At 40.1% G+C, this 20,809-nt stretch overlaps 2 protein-coding genes and 1 pseudogene across 3 annotated transcripts in view; 2 read left to right on the top strand and 1 right to left on the bottom strand.

Annotated features, from left to right (window-relative positions):
• The first annotated feature begins 1,375 nt into the window (after positions 1 to 1,375).
• On the top strand, positions 1,376 to 10,818 carry Mettl5 (methyltransferase like 5). Of its 2 annotated transcripts, XM_005346531.1 has the most exons (7): positions 1,376 to 1,705; positions 4,407 to 4,521; positions 4,947 to 5,128; positions 6,817 to 6,899; positions 8,524 to 8,575; positions 10,272 to 10,321; positions 10,712 to 10,818. In XM_005346531.1, exons 1-7 carry the CDS (start codon positions 1,597 to 1,599, stop codon positions 10,748 to 10,750), a joined length of 630 nt encoding a protein of 209 aa, XP_005346588.1. In that variant the 5' UTR covers positions 1,376 to 1,596; the 3' UTR covers positions 10,751 to 10,818. The 2 variants fall into 2 exon arrangements, with proteins under 2 accessions (XP_005346588.1, XP_026634300.1); XM_026778499.1 differs by lacking the exon at positions 10,712 to 10,818 and having other exon boundaries at positions 10,272 to 10,507.
• Ssb (Sjogren syndrome antigen B) overlaps positions 10,518 to 20,809 on the bottom strand; it is a 14,267-nt gene continuing 3,975 nt past the window's right edge. Inside the window, exons 3-12 of the mRNA XM_013346013.2 lie at positions 17,567 to 17,670; positions 17,199 to 17,373; positions 16,565 to 16,672; positions 16,393 to 16,493; positions 14,583 to 14,654; positions 13,971 to 14,010; positions 12,138 to 12,278; positions 11,446 to 11,638; positions 11,196 to 11,330; positions 10,518 to 10,904 (exon numbers count right to left, since the gene is read on the bottom strand). Coding sequence (XP_013201467.1) covers positions 10,816 to 10,904; positions 11,196 to 11,330; positions 11,446 to 11,638; positions 12,138 to 12,278; positions 13,971 to 14,010; positions 14,583 to 14,654; positions 16,393 to 16,493; positions 16,565 to 16,672; positions 17,199 to 17,373; positions 17,567 to 17,670 — 1,158 coding nt within the window. The 3' untranslated portion in view covers positions 10,518 to 10,815. The remainder of the gene's footprint in view (positions 10,905 to 11,195; positions 11,331 to 11,445; positions 11,639 to 12,137; positions 12,279 to 13,970; positions 14,011 to 14,582; positions 14,655 to 16,392; positions 16,494 to 16,564; positions 16,673 to 17,198; positions 17,374 to 17,566; positions 17,671 to 20,809) is intronic.
• LOC113455994 lies at positions 11,839 to 11,928 on the top strand (annotated as a pseudogene).

Below are 20,809 nucleotides of genomic sequence, written 5' to 3'. Positions count from 1 at the left end.
GGCTAGGAAGGCAGACAGCGAAACAGAAAGCATGTCCACAACACAGGAAGCCTCTTCATTCGGGAGCTGCCTCCATCAGATATCCATTTTCCGGGGCCATGTACCCATCACCACCCTCTGCCTCCATGTACATGTCTCGACCATCACTACCTAGCCCTTCTAGCCCATTGTCCTGACCACTGCCACCCCCACCCCGAGCCTCATCCCTGACCCGCTCACTGCCCCGTTCCCCCCGTTTGTGCTCTCGATCCCTATCACGGTCTCGGTCCCGACGACGTTCCCTCTCACTTCAGTGGCTCCTACGTCGCTCCTGGTCTCGATCCCGGCCCTTCTCCTCTGGGCCATCAGGGCCATCAGGGCCATCAGGGCCAAGCTCTCCAGGAGGCCCATCATCAGGAGCTGCATCACCAGCTTCAGAGGGCACCAGGCTGGTCTTGCACTCACAGATATCCTCCTGGGACTAGAACGTATGTGTGCTACCCATGCAGACATATTTCTTTTCTTTTAAATATGTATACAGTGTTCTGCCTACATGACAGAAGGGGGCGCCAGATATCATTATAGGTGGTTGTGAGCCAACATGTGGTTTGTGGGAATCAAACTCAGGACCTCTGAAAGAACAGCCCATGCTCTTAACCTCTGAGCCATCTCTCCAGCCCCATGGTCTTTTCTTTTAAACTCTCTTTTTTTTTTTTTCTTTTTTTCTGGCTTCACTAGCATCACTAACTGCGATGCCGGCCTGGAGAAATGGCTCAGAGATTAAGAGCATGGGCTGCTCTTCCAGGGGTCCTGAGTTCAATTCCCAGCAGCCACCTATAATTAGATTTGGTGCCCTCTTCTGGTATTCAGGCATACACGTAGGCAGAAGACTGTATACATAACAAATAAGGAGGGAGGGAGAGAAAGAGAGGGAGAGAACATGATGCCTCAGAAAGAGGAACAGGGAGAGAGGGAGGGAGGGAGGGAGGGAGGGAGGGAGGAAGGAAGGAAGGAAGGAAGGAAGGAAGGAAGGAAGAAAGAAAGGAAGACGGTGCCTTAGAAGAGGGACGCTAAATTAAAGCCGAGCATTCGAATGGAGAAGAACTCCGAAGTGGGTGTAGATCGCTACTTTCTGAAACTTGGGAAAGGTTGCATTGCCCCAGAGTCCTTTATCGCCTTCAATTCTTTCTCTCAAGCTTTGGACGGCTATAGGTACTTAAGACAAAGTTGGCGTAGCCGGGGGGCCGTCTCGACTGGTTTGTGACGCGACACGTTGGGTGCTTTTTCCGACGTCTCCCAAACGAACCAAAATGCACTCGAGTGCTAGGCGGAACCCTAGCGCCTGGCCGAGGTTGCCGCTCGGCTCCAGCAGCGTGTGCGCGTGCGCATTGGCGCTTCCGGCGCTACGGGGAGGGCCCGCGAGGACCGTCAGTTTGCTTAGTCGTGCGTTCCTGCGTCCCGGAGCGGCGATCTCCGGCGATCTCCGCGAGATTCCCTCTGAGTCCTCAATAGTCTGCCCGCTCCCGGCCTGCATCGCTAGAGAGGTCCCGGGTTAGGTAGATTTCCCTGCAGATCCTGTGCTGTTAAACCCTGGGAGCCCAAACTAAAATAAAAACAATGAAGAAGTTGAAGCTTAAGGAACTAGAGAGTCGCCTGCAGGAAGTGGATGGATTCGAAAATCCCAAATTACTTCTAGAACAGTACCCCACCAGGCCGCACATTGCAGGTAGGGCAGCTGGTTCATCGGGCTCTCTTCTGGGGTTATTCCTGTCCAGTCCATGATGAAAATAAGTAGTGATTTGGATCTAATGATGTTCTAGAGAAACCTCACACCTTTGAGTAGGTGCTGCTCTACTAAAAACCAGAGTTACATACAAGCTTGTGTAAAGTTGAGGATGCGTTTTCATTTTTCACAAATTGCCTCTTGCTTGATGCCAAAGATTGGTACTGAGAGTGTAGAAGAGAATACAGGAGAATCCATTCATATGTAGCACCTGTTACGTAGTAGCAGGGAAGACAGCAAAATTTCTTTGGTTGGGAGTACCTGCAAGGGGTAATCTTTTTCAATTCCAAAGTAGCAATTTGTGAGCTGCCAATAAAACTTGTGGAGAATACATGTGTTTAACCCTAAAATATTGTCATAGCTGCAACCAAAGATTTGCATTAAACTGTTCAGATCAAGACCAGTTTTCTCTATTAGATATTTAGTGTGTGTATGTTCATGTGTCTGCGTGTGTGGAGGGCAGAATTCAACATGGGGTGTTTTCCTCAATTGCTCTCTCCAGCGCTGGGTTTATAATCACGCAACACCGCACCTGGCCTTTTTTTTTTTTTTTTTTTTTTTTTTTCCGAGACAGGGTTTCTCTGTGGCTTTGGAGCCTGTCCTGGAACTAGCTCTGTAGACCAGGCTGGTCTCGAACTCACAGAGATCCACCTGCCTCTGCCTCCCGAGTGCTGGGATTAAAGGCGTGCGCCACCATCGCCCGGCCGCACCTGGCCTTTTACATGACTGCTGCGGATGGATCTGAACTCAGGTTCTAATGCTTGCAGAGTAAGTGCGGTACAGACTGAGCTAGTCACCTACCAAGCAAGCCCCTGGCTTTCTCAGTGTAACTTCTTACAGCCTTCTGGTTGTAGGGTTTTGTCATGAAATCTAATTTTTTCCCCCGAGACAGGGTTTCCCTGTAGCTTTGGAGTCTGTCCTGGAACTCACCAAGTAGACCAGGCTGGCCTTGAATTCACAGAGATCTGCACTTCTGTCTCCTGAGTGCTAGGATCAAAGGTGTGTACCACCGCCGCCTTTTTTTTAATTTTTTTTATTTTTTAGAGATAGGGTTTCTCTGCGTAACAACAGCTCTGGCTGTCCTGGAACTAGCTCTTGTACACCAGGCTGTCCTCGAACTCAGAGGTCCACCTGCCTCTGCCTCTCTAGTGCTGAGATTAAAGGTATAGGGTGTGTGCCACCACTGCCCGGTGAAATCTAATTTTAAGAGGCCAGGTATGGTGAAACATACAATAATCCTAGCACTTGGGAGTCAGAGGCAGGTAGATCTCTGTGAGTTCAAGACCAGCCAGGCCAGCTAGGGTTATGTAATGAGACTTTGTCTCAGAGTAAATAAATATCAGTTCTTTTACACCTAGTTTGTAATGCACAAGATAGGAGTTTCAAAATACCTGCAACAGTAATCAAGTGCCTCATGGTTGGTTTTAATTTTTCTTTTTTGGTTCTGGGAGCGGTGGCTAGTTTTGAAGATCAGCCTGGTCTACAGATCACAAAGATCCGCTTGCCTCTGCCTCCCAAGTCCTGGGATTAAAGGCGTGCGCCACCACCATCCGGTATATGTTTTAAATAAATGTCTGGATTCTCAGATATTAGTAATAGCTAGCAGCCCTTGAGTTCTGATATACACAAGGAAACACTGATGTTTAATTTACTGTACTTTTGAGAGTATTGTTTTTGAGAACTCTATGTAATCTCAGCTACTTCTGCCCTGACCATTTGTTCTGTTATCAGGTCTGTTATAGATTATGAGTATGTGCATCTATTGATATTACCTCTAAGTTCAGGTAGAGAGATGGCTCAGCAGTTAGGAGCCCTACCTGCTCTTCTAGAGAACCTGGGTTCAATTCAGCACCCACATGGCAGCTGTAACTCCAATCCCAGGAGGTTGCCAGTATCCTCCTCTGACCTCTCTGGGCACCAGAAACCTGCTGCACATCCATGCAGGCCAAACAACAACAAATTTAAAAAAAAATCTCTAAGTCTATATTGTGGATGTAGAAGTTTGAGATGCCTATATTCTTGTGATAAACATACTACAAAAATAAGTTCTGTGTCCTCTGTTTATTGGGGAGTTACACAAGTTTGTTTATTGGGGGGTTGCCCTCAATCAGGTCCAAGGAGAACTTCTGGCAGTTGGTCATTTACTTCCATCTACCAGGTGGATCTTGGAGACTGAATTTGGGTTGTTAGGCTTCGCAGCAAGTACTTTTGCTCACTGAGAGCCATGTTGCCAATAAAATCCAAAATAGTTTTGAAGACATAATACAGGGTTACTAAACTTATTTTGACCAAGAATGATAGACTTAATCATTCATAAAACTTAGTATTTCATAAAAATATCCGAGCATCAAAGGGAAAACTGCATCTGTGTCGAGCAGATATCTTGAACATTTCAGTCTTGGCACGGTCAGCAGAAGCTTGACATAGCTCTATAGTATTTGGGGGTCACTGGTGAACATTACCTTCCTTTGTGCTGTTTCTTCCTAAACAACAAATTATTACATTGTCTCTTTAACTATCAAACAATCTGGAGCTATATATTGGGGAAAGACAGATTACTTTAGAGCCATTTGCATTAGGTTTTAGTAGTAAACTTGTTAATTTATTCACTAATGTTGTTCTATTTATTTTTTATTGTTTTTAGCATGCATGCTATATACAATCCATAATACATTTGATGACATTGAAAATAAAGTGGTTGCAGACCTAGGATGTGGTTGTGGAGTACTTAGCATCGGGGCTGCAATGTTAGGGGCAGGGTAAGTGATCATTTCTTGTTATTTGGATATGGTGTGGCTTCAGTAAATGTATATAGGATCAACTGCACTATATATTCATAGGACCCAGGTAAGATGAGGGGAGCAATAATTTGATACTGAGTACATTTTGAGTAGGGTAAAGATCAAAACTTTACTTTTAAGAAAGATATCAAGTCAGATGGTGGTGGTGCAGGTATTTAATCCCAGCACTTGGGATGCAGAGATATGCGGATCTCTGTGAGTTTGATCTACAGAGCCTGATCTACAGAGCGAGTTTCAGGGCAGCCAGGACTACAGAGAGAAACCGTGTTCAAAAAACAAAACAAAACCCATTTTGTTAATTGGGTTGAAAACTGCATGGTAAAAAAGTAGTTTTTTTTTTTTTTAAACTAGGAACCTGTAAATTGTCTTTTTTTTTTTTATAGGTTGTGTGTTGGATTTGACATAGACGAAGATGCCCTGGAAATATTTACTAGGAATGTGGAAGAGTTTGAGTTAACAAACGTTGATATGATTCAGTGTGATGTGTGCTCATTATGTAACAAAATGCCCAAAGTATTTGATACTGTAATTATGAATCCTCCCTTTGGAACCAAAAATAATAAAGGTTAGTAATAAAAGTAGAATATATTTGCATATTTATAGAGTAGTGATCTGGGTTATTTTTATTAGTTTATTAAATTAACCAATAACTTTTTTTTTTTTTTTTTTTGGTTTTTCAAGACAGGGTTTCTCTGTAGCTTTGGTGCCTGTCCTGGAACTAGCTCTTGTAGACCAGGCTGGTCTCAAACTCAACCAATAACTTTATACTTTTGAAAATTCACATTTGATGTTCAATTGGAAAATTTCATCTTTATTTTCAAATTTGTGTTAATGTATTCTTTTTTTTAATATTTATTTAATTTTTTATTTTTATTTATTTATTTTTTTTTGGTTTTTCGAGATAGGGTTTCTCTGTGGCTTTGGAGCCTGTCCTGGAACTAGCTCTTGTAGACCAGGCTGGCCTCGAACTCACAGAGATCCACCTGCCTCTGCCTCCCGAGTGCTGGGATTAAAGGCGTGTGCCACCATCGCCCGGCAATATTTATTTATTTATTTATTTATTATGTATTCAATATTCTGTGTGTATGCCTGCAGGCCAGAAGAGGGCACCAGACCCCATTACAGATGGCTGTGAGCCATCATGTGGTTGCTGGGAATTGAACTCAGGACCTTTGGAAGAACAGACAATGCTCTTAACCTCTGAGCCATCTCTCCAGCCCCCCCCCTTTTTTTTTGTTGTTGTTGTTTTTGTTTTGTTTTGGTTTTTCAAGACAGGTTTTCTCTGTGGCTTTAGAGTCTGTCCTGGAACTAGCTCTTGTAGACCAGGCTGGCCTCGAACTCACAGATATCCGTCTACCTCTAAAATAAGCTTTTCTTTTCTTTTTCTTTTTTTGGTTTGTTAATGTATTCTTATTTCTGTTTAATAACTAGAAGATTTGACTAGCCCCCATGCTTATAAAACTTTAAAAACATTTTCATTCTTTTGGAAACTGGATTATTCTTTTGTTGTTGTTGGGACCGCAGGGACTAAAACGGGGCTCTCACACATGCTATCACCAGCGGAACACTCAGCTTCTAAAACTTGTTATTAATGCCTGTGGGCTTCAAAGCATGCGCACAGGGACTTGCTGTGGTTATTTTAATGTGTACTGTGGCAGGCCAGAAGCTGCAGTTAAAGCCCATACCACCATTAGACCACCGCCTCCATTCTCGCCTGCCACTTAGAATATTAAAATTTATATTAATCCTATTTTTTTCTAGCCAAACAGCCTAATTTTGGTTTCATTAGACTTTATTTTAAAGATTTGAGACATCTTACTATGTAGCTCTGACTTTCCTGAAACTGCGTAGAACTTACTGGCTTCAAATTCCCTCCTCTGCCTTTTGAGTCCTTGGAATTGAAGGTGTGTGCTACCACGCCCAGCTTAAGATTTCATTTTTGGGTATAGGTATTTCGCCTGCGTGTCTCTGAGCCACACTGTGCAGTGCCCAAAAAGGCAAGGACACTGGGCCTCTGGAACTGGAGTTAGTTATGAGTCACCCTGTGGTGTGGGGACTCGAACTTGGGTCCTCTGGAAGAGCAGCACCGAGCTGTCTCTGCAGCCCATAGGTGTTTTGTACGCCTTTTGAAGAAATCAATATGAAAGTAGATATTTTACAATTTGGAAAGAATACTACTATTCTTTTAATCATTTATTCTACTCTACTAGTAATATAAATAGGAATTTTTTTTTTTTTTTTAACTCTTCACAGGTACAGACATGGCTTTTCTGAAGACTGCTTTGGGAATGGCAAGAACAGCAGTATATTCTTTACACAAATCCTCAACTAGAGAAGTAAGCTTAAATCATAACAGTATTGTTACTTTTAGCCAGGTAATGGTAGCACACACCTTTAATCACAGTACTTGGAAAGCAGAGGCAGGCAAATCTCTGAGTTCCAGACAGCCAAATAAAAAACCATATCTCAAAAAACCACAATATATATGTGTGTGAATATATTTTAAGATTTTGGGTTTGTTTTTTTTTTTCATTTTGTTTTTTAAGACAGCATGTCTCTGTGTAACAGTCATGACTGCCCTGGAACTAGCTCTTGTAGACCAGGCTGGCCTCGAGCTCACAGAGATCCCCTGCCTCTGCCTCCCAAGTGCTGGAATTAAAGGTCTGCACCACCACTGACCAACTGTTTTTTATTTTGAAATGAAATTTATACCCGGGCAATGCTGAAGCATGCATGGGCAGCCCATGTAGATAGCTCTGCTGAATCTGTCCATATTGGGTTTCATGGTCTAAGTTCCTGAGGACAACTGACCAGGTCTCTTCCTCAGCCCAGATTCAATTCCTAGCACCCATATGATGGCTCTCAACCACCCACAATCCAGTTCCAGGGAATCTGATGCTTTCTTTTGATCTAGAGCATCAAGAATACACATGCGGCAGACATACACAAGGGCAAAAGACTAAAATCACTAAAACAAAAACAAAAAAATATTACCAACAGGCAAACAATCTCGATAATCCTGCACTGACATTCTCTTCCGAGGGATTTTAGAGTGTATCAAACTGACAATGAAAACCATCATTGGGTGGGAGACGTGACTGTGGCTTAATTGTTTAGTACTTGCTACATTTGCAGAGAATCTGAGTTCAGCTCACAGCAGTCTATACTCCACCTCCAGGGAATCTGATGCCTCTAAATATACCTGCACAACGTTCATATATCCACACACACCCAAATACCTAAAAATTGTGAAGGGGCTAGAGAGATGGGTTCATGGTTAATAGCACTGGTTGCCTTTGCAGAGGACCTGTGTTCAGTTCCCACATAATGTATCTGCTGCTGTATAGGAACACTGTTTAAAACACTTCATTCTGATCAGATAACACTGTTCAACAGAGTCTGGCAGTGGTGGTGGCAGTGGTGGTGCACGCCTTTAATCCCAGCACTTGGGAGGCAGAGGCAAGTGGATCTCTGTGAGTTCAAGGCCAGCCTGGTCTACAAGAGCTAGTTCCAGGACAGGCACCAAAAACTAACAGAGACACTTTGTCTCGAAAAAACAAAACAAAACAAAACACATTGTACAACAGACGAGAAAAATGAGGTAAGTCCAGAATGAATACTTTAGTTAGGGCTACTTTAGTTAGATACTAAGTAGTAGAACTGAAATTAAACAGGCTGTGGCTGCAGACTATGCTTTTCTCTTCTACCATGCAACTGAATGGCATGCTGACCCAGAACTGCTATTCACTAATGAAATCAAGCTACACTGTATGTAATGGATTTTGATGAATTTTTCGTTTTTTAATTACATAATTTGGTTCAGATGCTAAGTAGCGAGGACACTTTTAAAAGTGTACATATAATTAAAATTTGTGAGTCTAATTTTATTGAAAATTTTAATGTTCAACATTAGCAGATCAGATCTAAACATCAACTCATGAAAATATTATTTGTCTTTAGCATATTCAAAAGAAAGCTGCAGAATGGAAAGTCAAGATAGAAATTATTGCAGGTAAGCTTTATCTCAACCTTAACTGTTTATGTCAAGACAGGGTTTCTCTCTGTTGATCAGGCTGTCCTGGAACTCAGATCTATCCATCTGTCTCCCTAGTGCTGGTACTAAAGGTGTGAGCCACCACCTGGCTACAATCTTATTTAAAAGGCCAATAGGCCAGCCTAATTTATTTATTGGAGACAGGGTTTCTCTGTAGCTTTGTAGTCTGTCCTGCAACTCACTCTTTAGCCTAAATTTTTAAAGTACTAAAAAAATTATTATGGAATGTTACCCAATTCAGGAGTAGTTTGGAAATGCATTAAGCACAGAGTAAACATTTACAAAGATCTGCCTGTGCCTGTCCCAAATTCAGTCATCTAGGCCCTGACAGAAGACTGCTATCATCAGTGAGTGAAAACATGGGCCTGGACATGGTAGGACTGCTGTTAAGTCCACTACCTGTAAATGCCAGTAATTTATGATTGATACTTAGCTCAACACCAACCTTTCCTTTCTTGGTGAGAGACAGAATATAAAAATCCACAATATGAGATGCCTTTTTTTTCCTTTTTACTAAGTTTGCCCACAACAGGAAAACCATTAGAAAACAGAAGTCATCCAGTAATTTTGAGACACTTGAAATAAAGACTGGTGTGTGGTAGTGTGCTTCCTTAGCACACACAAGAGAAAACGGGAGAAATTAAATGTGCAATAAAAGGAACATCTTTATTTGTTTGGAAGCGTGGCTTCTCTGCGTTTCTTTTTCTTTCTCTCTCTCCTCCCCTAACTACCTCTGACTGTCGGAGAACTCACAAGGCCTACTGGACTAGGCGTTTGTCTGCCTGATTCCCAGTCCTGAGATGAAATGCACATGCCATTATGTCTATCATGAGTTTACCACATAGGAATTGGTCCTATGATGTTAAAGGATCTACCTAAGTTGTTCATAAAGACTTGTCTGTCTTCCTATTAAGTGTTGCCACAGAACTCAATACAGAGCACTTTATATTAGTCCTAGTTGTATACTAATCCAGACCTTTAGTGGTCTTCACATTATCAGCTTTTAACAACCTTGGAGCCTACACAAACAGAACAAGATTCCCAGATGACTTGGTCACACATTATAGAGAGCTATGGCATGTATTGGAAATTACAAAAGATACCACTGGCTAATGGTGAAAGTATAGAGAATTTACGTTATAAATTAGAAAGGGCTGGGGTAGTAGTGGTACACGCTTTAATCCCAGCACTTAGGAGGAGGCAGAGGCAGGTGGATCTCTGTTGAGTTCAAGGCCAGCTTGGTCTATGAGGCAAGTTCCAGGACAGCTAGGACTGTTACACAGAGAAACCCTGTCTCAAAAATCAAAAAAGTAAATTAGGAAGGAATGTGAAAAAATGGACCTTCATTTTGTTAGTAGAAAAAATAACTAGGACTATCCATTATTAAAACATGGACAGGCAATTTTTGAAGCATGAATATCATACTGTCAGCTATAGATACATCTGATTTTCACAGAACTTTTTCCCCATACTTGTGAATTCTTTTAACTATTCTCCATAACCTCAAATTTTGACATGTGATCAAAACAGCAGAAACACTATGCATAACTTGGCATGTAAGTATTCAAAAGGGTATGTCCAAAGTGATGGATGTAAAACATTATGCACACCAGCATCTAATACTTTCAAGGTGAATGTTTGGCTTGTTTTACAGAGCTTCGATATGACCTGCCAGCATTATACAACTTTCATAAAAAGAAATCAGTAAGTTTCCCAATTTTGAATACGTTCAGCATTCAAAAGCTTTGCAATATCACTTTCCACTCACAGCAAGTTGCATGGGTAAATAGAAAGCCAGCCTGAGACTGGACAAATTAACTGTTGAAGCAGTCAATATTCTAGTAAGTTCTTTGTGAAAAAATTTAAGAGGAAAAAAAAAAGAAAAAAGTAAACAGTTGGCTATTTTTATACAGCATATATTTTACAAGTTTGTACTAATACATTCTCATATTACAAAGGCAATTAAGAGGAAGATTCTTCCTTTTCATATTTGAATCATCCAAACACGAACAGAACTATACATTTTAAAAAACTTTCATTTGGGTAACAACAACAAAAAAGACAAGAAAAACAAATTCTTTTCCTTTTATACAGGTGGACATTGAAGTGGACCTAATTCGCTTTTCTTTTTAAAAGCTTCTGAAGACAAAAAGCAGCTTAAAATCTAACTAAGATGAATAAAAACACTGCTTACTAAACTACTTGTCTCTAGCGCCGTTCTCTCTTTTCTTATGCTTTGATGCAGGCTCTTCTCTGTCTCTTCCGTCTCTTGCTCTTTTCATTGGTCCTATACAAACACAAAGAACTCATTAAATTCAATGTAAGCACTTGCTCTATTAATATTGGCTACAATTACTAATAGCTTCCTTTAAAAAATTAGCAACTTCTCAGAGAAAGAAAAGGCTTTTCCTTGAGTACAGACTTTCTGACCTTTATAGTTATCTTTTAGCCAACCTCTCAATTGTGCAATAGCACAAAGGACGAAGATGGCACTCAATGAAAACTATCACTCACACAGAGAGATAGTGTTTTATCAAGTACAGACATACAGACATCATACCCAGGACCTGAGACTTGCCTGATCCACGTCGATGATGGTGATGGTAGTCATCATCATCGAATCTTGTTCTCCTGCCATGAAACTGGCCTCTTCCTTTGGGTCCCCCAGCATAAGGAGGTCTGTTTCCCCTTCCTTTTCCTTTAAATCTGCGGCCTGTAGAAACATGATTGAGAAGTTAGTCAATTTTAAGTGTGTTTGAAAACTAAGATTTTTCTCAAGTACAGATGAGGTAAAATAACCAATTATTAATAAAAAATTAAATAGTGACCTCCTCCTTTTGACTTCCATTTGTTTAGTGATTCTTGCTGATCATCCATGATTTTTTTCATCGCATCTTTTTCCGCATGTCCTTCTAGTACTTTCCAAGTCACCTTTTTGTTCCTTAATTGTAGGTTACCATTATTTGCACTCCTGGCTTTCTCAAGCGCTTCCTTAGCTTTCTCTTTAAAGAGAATTATTCCCTACACAAAGGAAAAAAAAGTGAATGTTCCACTCTTCAGTTTGTAGTCAGACAAATTTCTTTCCTCAAAGCTATTTCCCAGACCCAGCATATCTATTCCTATTAACAATGCGTCTTACTGAATATTAGGAAGAAATGCTTTAAAAGTAAACTCCAGTCACCAATACCAAGTTTATATGCCCCCTTCCTCCACCCAAAAGAATCTTTTTTTCCCCCTGGTTCATCGTGCCTTTTCGTGACATGTGCCTCCTATTAACCTTGTTGTAAGGTCAGCACATTACCCATCTGACATGGAAAAAAAGATACCACACCTGGTAAAAAGACTTAAAGATAAAAGTAAATGGCTAAATAGAAACTATTTTAATTAACGTTTTATAAATTACTTTCTCATTAAACATTTTTTTAAAAAGACTGCTTCCTAGTAATATTTTTCTTCTAAGAGATAATATTCTATAGACTTTTTAAACGAATTACTAGTAAGGCTAGAGAAGTTCACAAACCTCTTTTGCTCCTCTGACAAAGTCAATCCATTTTATTTCACCGTGATTTGAGAAAAGGATGTGTAAATCTTCTCTACAGGTCTGATCATCCAAGTCACCTGAAAACTTCAGTAAGCACCCCATCCTTCCTTCTAGAGGTCGCTATAAAAACAATACAAGGCCATCAAAAGGTTTCCTTGAGACCAACCTCACCAAAATGACTCACATCATTCTATACCTACATAAGGAAAAGAGATGTCAGTGCTATTTTAATGCGGTTTAACTGTATTTTTCTCTGCTCTCCTGTTTTATTAATGGCTTTATTTTATTTAGTTTCTTCTATAGGTAAGTTATAACTATCTGCTGATAAGCAATGATCTCAGACAATATTATCTGTATATCACTGATGCAATGACACTGGTAGAATCACTTAGACATTCTCTAAGAAGTCCTCAAACATGGCTAGAGGCCTAAGTGGTCTATCTGGTATGGGTACCATGGGGACTGCGGGTCCATTCCCAACATCTCCTCCCATCCCCCTACCACACACATAAAAGTTCTCATACTCTAAAAACTCATTCTAGGGGGCTGGAGAAGGAACACAGGGGTTAAGAGCACTTCCCACTCCTCCAGTCTACCCAAGTTCAGTTACCAGGTCAGATGGTTCACAATCACCTATAACTCCAGCAACCTTTTCTGTCCACCCCAGGAACCTGCACACATACAGCAAACATTCTCAAATACACACAAATAAAAAACAGCCTTAAAAAGTATTCTCAGAGGAGGAGCCAGAGGGACTGGAGTTCAGTTCCTCACACCCACACTGTACTGCTCATATATGTAACTTTAACTTTTGAGAATTGGACACCCTCTTCTAGCACCCAAGGGTACCTTACACACACAAAGTTACATATATGGTTCATCAGGTCTCACGGAGACTGAACCAACAACCAGAGAGCCTGCATGGGAATGACCTAGGCACTCTGCATATATCTTACTGTTGTGTAGCTTGGTCCTCTTGTGGGACTCCTAACAGTGGCAACAAGATTGTCTTGGATTCTTTTACAGGACTTTGGGACCATACTCATACTGGGTCGCTTTGACCAACCTTAATACATGGGGAGATGCTTAATTTTACTGCAACTTGATATGCTGTGTTTTGCTGATATTCATGGGACACTTGCCCTTTCCTAAATAGAAACAAAGGAATTGACTGGGAAGTAGGAACACAGGGGTCATATGGGAAGGGACTGGAAGGAGAGGAGGGAGGAGAAACTGCAGATGGGATGTAAAATAAATAAAATGGGAAAAAATACTTAAACAAGTTGTTTTAGCAAAGCATGGTAGTGGATGTCTTTAATCCCAGCAATTGGGAGGCAGAAACAGGTGACTGTCTCCAAATTTGCGAACTAAAACTGGTCGACAAAGTCATTTCTGGGTCAGCCAGACTAACATGGTAAGGATTTATCTCTAGATAAATAAAATATAAGGGACCAGCAAATAAAGGTGTTTGCTGCCAAGCTTAACAACCTGGGTACAATCCCTGGGATACATATAGGGGAAGGAAAGAACTGACAAGCTGTCCTCTGACCTCCACAAAACTACAGACAGACAGAAACTTCAAAAAGACAGTCTAGCCGGGCGGTGGTGGCACACGCCTGTAATCCCAGCACTCGGGAGGCAGAGGCAGGTGGATCTCTGTGAGTTCGAGGCCAGCCTGGTCTACCAAGGGAGTTCCAGGGCAGGCTCCAAAGCTACAGAGAAACCCTGTCTCGAAAAACCAAAAATAAAAAAAATAAAATAAAAAAAAGACAGTCTAACTTAAATTCTCATGTATTAGGTATCAATACTTACTGTTTCAGCACTTCCTGACTTGTGTCTTCCTTCATGTTCTCTAAAAATGAATGTATTATGATTATAATATGTTTAAGCTTAACGAAATAAAAATTCTAATAACCCCAATCATCATTACCACAAACCAATTAATCATCAAAGCAAGTCCTCAGACTTTTTTCATCATACAACACCAGCAATATATAGCTTCTAGTTATCAAGATTTTTTTTTTTTAATTTTAGGGACAGGTTTCTCAGTAGCTACAGAGCCAGTCCTGGAACTAGCTCTGTAGACCAGGCTGGCCTCAAACTCAGAGACCCGCCAGCCTCTGTCTCCTGAGTATTGGAATTAAAGGAGTATGCCACCATGGCCTGACTAAAACGTAACTTTTTCTTTTTTCCTTTGGTTTCTCTGTAGCTTCCTAGAACTCATAGAGATCCACCTATCTCTGCCTCTCGAGTGTTGAGATTAAAGGAGTGCGCCAAGGTATTTTAAGACTAACATTTCACTACCAATAAAGACAAACCCATTACCACTCATTTCAAAGCTCATCATCAGCTTACCCAGAACCACTAGCTAAACTTGTCAAAGCATTAAGAAATTCACATGTGTCACATGAATTAAATACTTACTGTTTAGCTTTTAATTTAGCTTCCACTTTGCTTTGCTTTCTTTCTTCATTTTTCTTTGCAAAGTAATCTTCCCTGAAAAACACAAAACACAGACTAAGCTCACAAAGACAAAGACAAAAAATTACTTTTTGTTCATTTTTTTTTCCCCAAGCCACAGTTTCTCTGTGTAGCCCTGGCTTTCCTGGAACCCACTCTGTAGACCAGACTGGTCTTGAACTCAAGAGATCTGCCTGCTTCTGCCCCTCAAGGGCTGGGATCTTTAATCCTTTAGCGTGTGCCATAGCCCAGCTGAAAATTACTTTGAGTACTTGAAACCCTAGCTCCACAAAGACTATTATACACTTTTTTTTTGCATGTGATTTTTAAGTCAGGGTCTCACTGTTTATCACACACTGGCTGGGAATTTCCATGCAGCCCAGGGCTCAAACAAACAATCCTCCTGCCTGAGCCTCTACAGAGATGGGAATACAGATGTGTACTACCACACCCAGCAGTTACACACATTTTCTGTCATCTAATCACCTAAAAACTCATATGCTGCAGAGGTCATGCACATGCATTCTACCAAGTACATACTATAAAACTTAGCATCAAATAACAGGCTATATAATACAAGGAAGTATACAACTGCCCTATGATTAACTTTATGAAAATGGTTTAGTTCAACAATTTTTTGACACAGGCTCATTATGCAGCCCATGCTAGCCCAAACTCTTGTCTTAGCCTCCCACCTGTGACTTACAGGAGTCCTGGCATCACAGGCATCCACCACCATGCCTAGCCATCCCTTGTGGGTATTGTATGTGTGGAGGTTAAAGGTTAAGTGTCTTCTACTATCAATCCCCACCTTACCTTTTGAGACCCCACATGATTCTCATTAGAACCAGAGAACAGCAAATGGCCACAAAGCTCCAGCAATGGCCTGTCTCTACCACTCCATCCCCCCACCCCGCCTTTCTGCTTGGAGACTGGAACTTTAGTGACCACACCATCTCCACAGTCCTAGCCTCTTTTTTTTTTTTTTTTTAAAGAATTTATCTATTACGTATACAGTGTTCTGCCTGCATGTGTTCTTGCAGACCAGAAGAGGGTGTCAGATCTCTTTAGAGATGGTTGTGAGCCACGCGGTTGCTAGGAAACCTGGAAGAACAGCCAATGTTCTTGACTGCTGAGTCATCTCTCCAGCCCCCCAAGCCTCACTTTAAAAGAAAAAAAAATTTAATCAGGATGAAGAGACAGCCAGATCTATGAATTCAAGGCCAGCCTGGTCTACAGAACCTACAGAACAAGTTCCAAGACAGCCAGAGCTACAGAATTTGATCCTAAGGACCCATTCACAGAAGGAAGGAGAAATCAACTTCTCCCAGGTTGCCTTCTGACTTCCACAAGTGTGCCATGGCATGATTGTAAACAATAAAGTTGGGAGCCAAGGGTATGGCTCAGCAGGTAAAAACACTTGGTGCACAAGACTGATGACCTGAGTTTAATCACTAGACTCCATGAAAGGTAGAAGGAGAGAATGAACTAGAGAGCTGTCCTTTGATCTCCACATGCACACTATGGAACACGTACACCTCCATCATATACATACCCATACACACCTCAACACACTAACAATACAAAAGCTGAGAAAAGGTAGTAAAAACCACTTTCATGTTCTCAAAATACTATTATAATTATCCCCAAACACAATTTCCAGAGCATACTGAAAATAGTATTAACTGTACAGGGGATGCTGCTGTTTATACCTTACCCCACAGTATCAATTCCAAATAATCATGTGGCCTGAGAGATAAGCAAAAAGACTTACTTAAAGAGTATTAACAAGCTTGTGTCTTTGTACTTCTGACCAGGGGTATCCACAAACTTCTTTGCAGACTGAATACTATCAAACACAGCAAATATTGACCCCTATAAAACAGAAAAAGATTTTCTTTAAAGTGATATTTTTCAACTAGAAAGTCTATATCAAATAATCATACCTTAAATGTTTTGTGCAATGTTCGTCTCATCTGAATATTCAGTATTTGACCTTTATCATCTAGCCATTCTTTTATGTCATCCAGGGTTGCATCAGTTGGGAAGCCTTTCTGTGAGAAATGGAAAAAAGTACAAACAATGATTCCTGGGTAACAACTCTCCCTACAATAAATTCTAAATTATTCTGTTTTGAAGTGAAGCCAGAAATCTAAGTGTCGAACTTTCTGTCCTCTTTATTAATTGTTTAGCAACCTTATTCTCTAGTGCAATAAAGTGATTCACCTGAGATTTGTTCCAAAATAACCAGCTGGAGCAAAGACAAAACACTATTATACGTTAAGAACTGCTGAAGTTTGGCAATGGTACATTACACTATTCAATCTACTCCCATGTGTCTAAAGCTTTCTATGTATTTAGAAATTTATGAATGAAATTAACCAATGAAAGTTACTGTAGAACTCAGCTACTAACAGGACAGGATCTAACATATGTAAATTAGCAATGATAAAGTTTAGAAGTACACTTGCAAAAAAACACAGTAATGGGCCAAACATGTCCTGAGCCTTTATCCTTATTCACTCCATGTATGTTCCTTCTAAATAAAAGTAACATGAAATGCACTGAAGATCCACTTACAATATAAACAGATCTGTTTTTTACATCATTCTTATACTCATCCGTCACTTCAGGAAGGGGTCTGCTTGGAGATCTTCTGATTTTAGTTTTGTCTGCACTCACTTCCATAAGTTTTGCCTTAGATTTGCCCAGTGCTTGGACAATTACATTAAAGTCTGTTGTCAGTCGGTTTAGCCTAGAGTACATACATAAAAACATTGGAAAAGCAGATATAGTCGTAGCTATCAATAGCAACAGCAAACTTAATGACTTTTTGAAGACTTTTGGGTTTATTAGCCTCAAAACTAATATAGTTCAATGATAGCACATGACCAAGTTCCTGGGTTTGATATCCAGAAATGGAAACAAACCAACAAAACAGGTCTTACCTGTTGAATTTTATCATTGTGTCCAAAGGTACCCAGCCTTCATCCAATTTGATCTGTTCCTTTAAAAACTTGTCTCGTGGCAAATTGAAGTCTCCAAAATAATACTGTGAATAATTATAATGTATTTCAGATGTTAAGAGCACTGTATAATGCTGAATTCAATCAAATTTTTTTGAAAACTATTTTTTATACTACCAAGTTCTATTCTTTAAAAATGTATGTTAGAACTTAAGGGACCATAATAGAAACACTTTTTCCTAAATAAACGATAACGAAATATACATAACACAAGAGAAAACTAAAATGCTGGTGAACCAGTATAATAAATGTGTTACTAGAATAGAAAGTATCAAATATAATTAAAGATCTAATAAAAACATTTCTTTCAGGTTGGAGCTATAGTTCAGTGGTTAAGAAAACCGACTGCTCTTCCAGAAGACCTGGGATCAATTCCCAGCAGCTAACTGTTTGTAACTCTAAGATCTGACACACTCACATAGACATACATGCAGGCAAAACATCAATGCATATAAAAGTTAATTTAAATTATTAAAAAACCAAAAAAAAACCTTCTCTTCCAGTCAATATGGAAAAAAGATTAAAAACTTGGGGTTAAATTCCTAGACTAAAAGAGAGGGGGAAAAAAGCATGACTACTTGGAATGTCAAAAGCAACATGAATGAAAAAGGTAAACATTTGTTAAGATTCTTGTCAGGCAGTGGTAACACACACCTTTAATCCCACTCTGGAGGCAGAGGCGGGAGATCCCTGACTTGGTAGCCAACCTGGTCTACAGAGCAATTTCCAGGACAGTCAAGGCTACAAAGAAAAACCCTGTCTCAAAAAAACAAAACAAAACAAAAAACTTATAAATTAAAAGAGAAGTCAGGTGTAGTGGTTCATGTCCATCATGTCCATCTCAGATTTAGTAATTTCCCTGAAGTTCTCCAACTTAAGAGATCACCTACCTCTACTTCCCAAGGAGCTAGGATTAAAAATATGTATCACCATATCTAGTCACTTTTAAAAATTATATAACATGTAGCACAAACACAAAAAAAGTCACTCGACAGTGGTGGCACATGCACTTGGGCTGCAAAGGCAGGGAGACCTCTGATTTGGTAGCCAACCTGGTCTATGAGCAATTTCCAGGACAGTCAAGGCTACAAAGAGAAACCCTGTAACAAAAAAAACAAAAACCCACAAAAGAAGTCTAACATTACTCACTAAAACCTAAACTAAAATGCCTTTAATTCCAGTGTAAGAAAGTAGAAATAGAAATGAGTTTGGAACCAGACTGCTCTAAGAAGAAAATTTCAGGCCAGCAGACTAACCAGTACATAGTAAGAGACTGTCTCAAAAATTAAACTAGAATAAAATGTACATAGTCTTTGTCAGTGTAGTGCCTCCTAGGGATTCCATCTTAAACCAGTAGAGGAGAGATGTCTTAGTGCTTAAGAGTGCTTGCTGCTCTTCCAGGACCTGAGTTAGGTTCCTAGCACTTTAGTCAATTGGCCAGGAGGAATGTAACTCCAGCTCCAGGAGATTTGACACCTCTGACCTGAGGACCACGTACCTATATGCAGACACAGACATGATTTAAAAAACAAAAAATAAAGTGGTGGTGCACACCTTTAAGCCTTTAATCTAAGCAATTGAGAAGAACAGGCAAACGATCTCTGTGAGTTCGAGGCCAGCCTGGTCTATACAGTCCAGGACAGCCAAGGCTACTCAGAGAAACCCTGTCTTGAAAAACAAAACAAACAAAGCTGGATGTGGTGCTCATGCTCTTAATCTTGGCACTTGAGGGGCAGAGGTAGGATGATGATCTCTATGAGTTTGAGGACAGTCTGGTCTATACAGTGATTTCCCAGGACAGCCAGGGATATATAGTGAGACCCTGCTCAGAAACAGGAGGAGGAAAAAGGGAAGAGGGCAGTAGGCCTGTTTACTAAGATTTATATAAAGAATATCCACCATAGAACTGTTTTAGTTAAGAGATTCTATACATTAGAGAAAACGAATGGATTATTGTGTATTATTGACGACACAAAACTTTACTCCCTAAAAACGTACCTCATGTTTGGTGGGGGAGGGGAAAATTAAGTTATGTACCATTCTAATTGGGGATATTTGGGAAACCTCTGTCTTTAGGGAATTTTACTGTGAATTTCACGTTACTCTTAAACATAAAGTCTCCCCCCTTTAAAAAAGAAAAAAACATTATGTTAGGGGCTGGAGAGATGAACTTCAAAGTTAAGAGCACTGAATGATCTTCTACAGGACCAAAGTTCCATAGCCAGCATCCACATGGGGGCTCATAACCATCTATAACTCTAGTCCTAGGTGATCCAATGCCTATTTCTGGCTTCCATGGGCTCCAGGCATGCACATGGTGCACAGACATACATCAGATAAAACATCCATAAAATAAACCAAAAATAAAAACATTATTTTGAATATAAAGTGTGAAAAAAGGGGCTGGAGAGATGGCTCAGTGGTTAAGAGCGTTGCCTGCTCTTCCAAAGGTTCTGAGTTCAATTCCCAGCAACCACATGGTGGCTCACAACCATCTGAAATGAGGTCTGGTGCCCTCTTCTGGCCTGCAGACATACACACAGAAAGAATATTGTATACATAATAAATAAATAAATATTTTTTAAAAAAAGTGTGAAAAAAATTTTAAACCTGAGTATCTTTTCTATAACAATTTTGTTATTGTTCTAAGCATTAAACAGAACAAATATCACTGGCTCTGTAATTAAAAACAAACAGCAGGGGCTAGAAAGATGACTTAGTGGCTAAGAGCACTGCCTGCTCTTCCAGAGGACCTTGGTTTAATTCTCAACTGATAGCTCATTAACTGTCTGTAACTCCCATCCCAAGGAATCTCATACCCTTGCACAGACATACATGCAGGCTATACACCAATGCACATAAAATTAAAATAATTAAACAAAAACCACAATAAATAATGATTTTGTAACATGAACACAATTCACGGACATTTCCTATATAGCCATTATTGTTACTGACAACACTTCAATCTAAACGTAACGCCTAAATTTGAAATGCTAACAACTTTGAGAACACATACTTGGTTAAAGTTACACTAGCTTTTTGAAAAGAACTAATAGGACAGATTAAACTATTATTTGACAAGTACTTTACCTTGGAATTTTATGCTAGCTTTTATTAGATTAGGCACTTCATCAATTTTTCACATCTTTTTTTTTTTTTTTT

This window comes from Microtus ochrogaster, chromosome 4 (genome assembly GCF_000317375.1).
Source record: "Microtus ochrogaster isolate Prairie Vole_2 chromosome 4, MicOch1.0, whole genome shotgun sequence".
NCBI classification, from domain to species: Eukaryota; Metazoa; Chordata; class Mammalia; order Rodentia; family Cricetidae; genus Microtus; species Microtus ochrogaster.
This window is presented reverse-complemented; position numbering and strand designations above follow the sequence as displayed.

Excerpts from the sequence above, each read along its gene's own strand:
- Mettl5 (XM_026778499.1), top strand. The coding sequence starts at position 1,597 with ATGAAGAAGTTGAAGCTTAAGGAACTAGAGAGTCGCCTGCAGGAAGTG. Across the intron at positions 1,706-4,406 it reads CACCAGGCCGCACATTGCAG|CATGCATGCTATATACAATC; the intron begins GTAGGGCAGCTG and ends TATTGTTTTTAG. Across the intron at positions 8,576-10,271 it reads CAAGATAGAAATTATTGCAG|AGCTTCGATATGACCTGCCA; the intron begins GTAAGCTTTATC and ends CTTGTTTTACAG.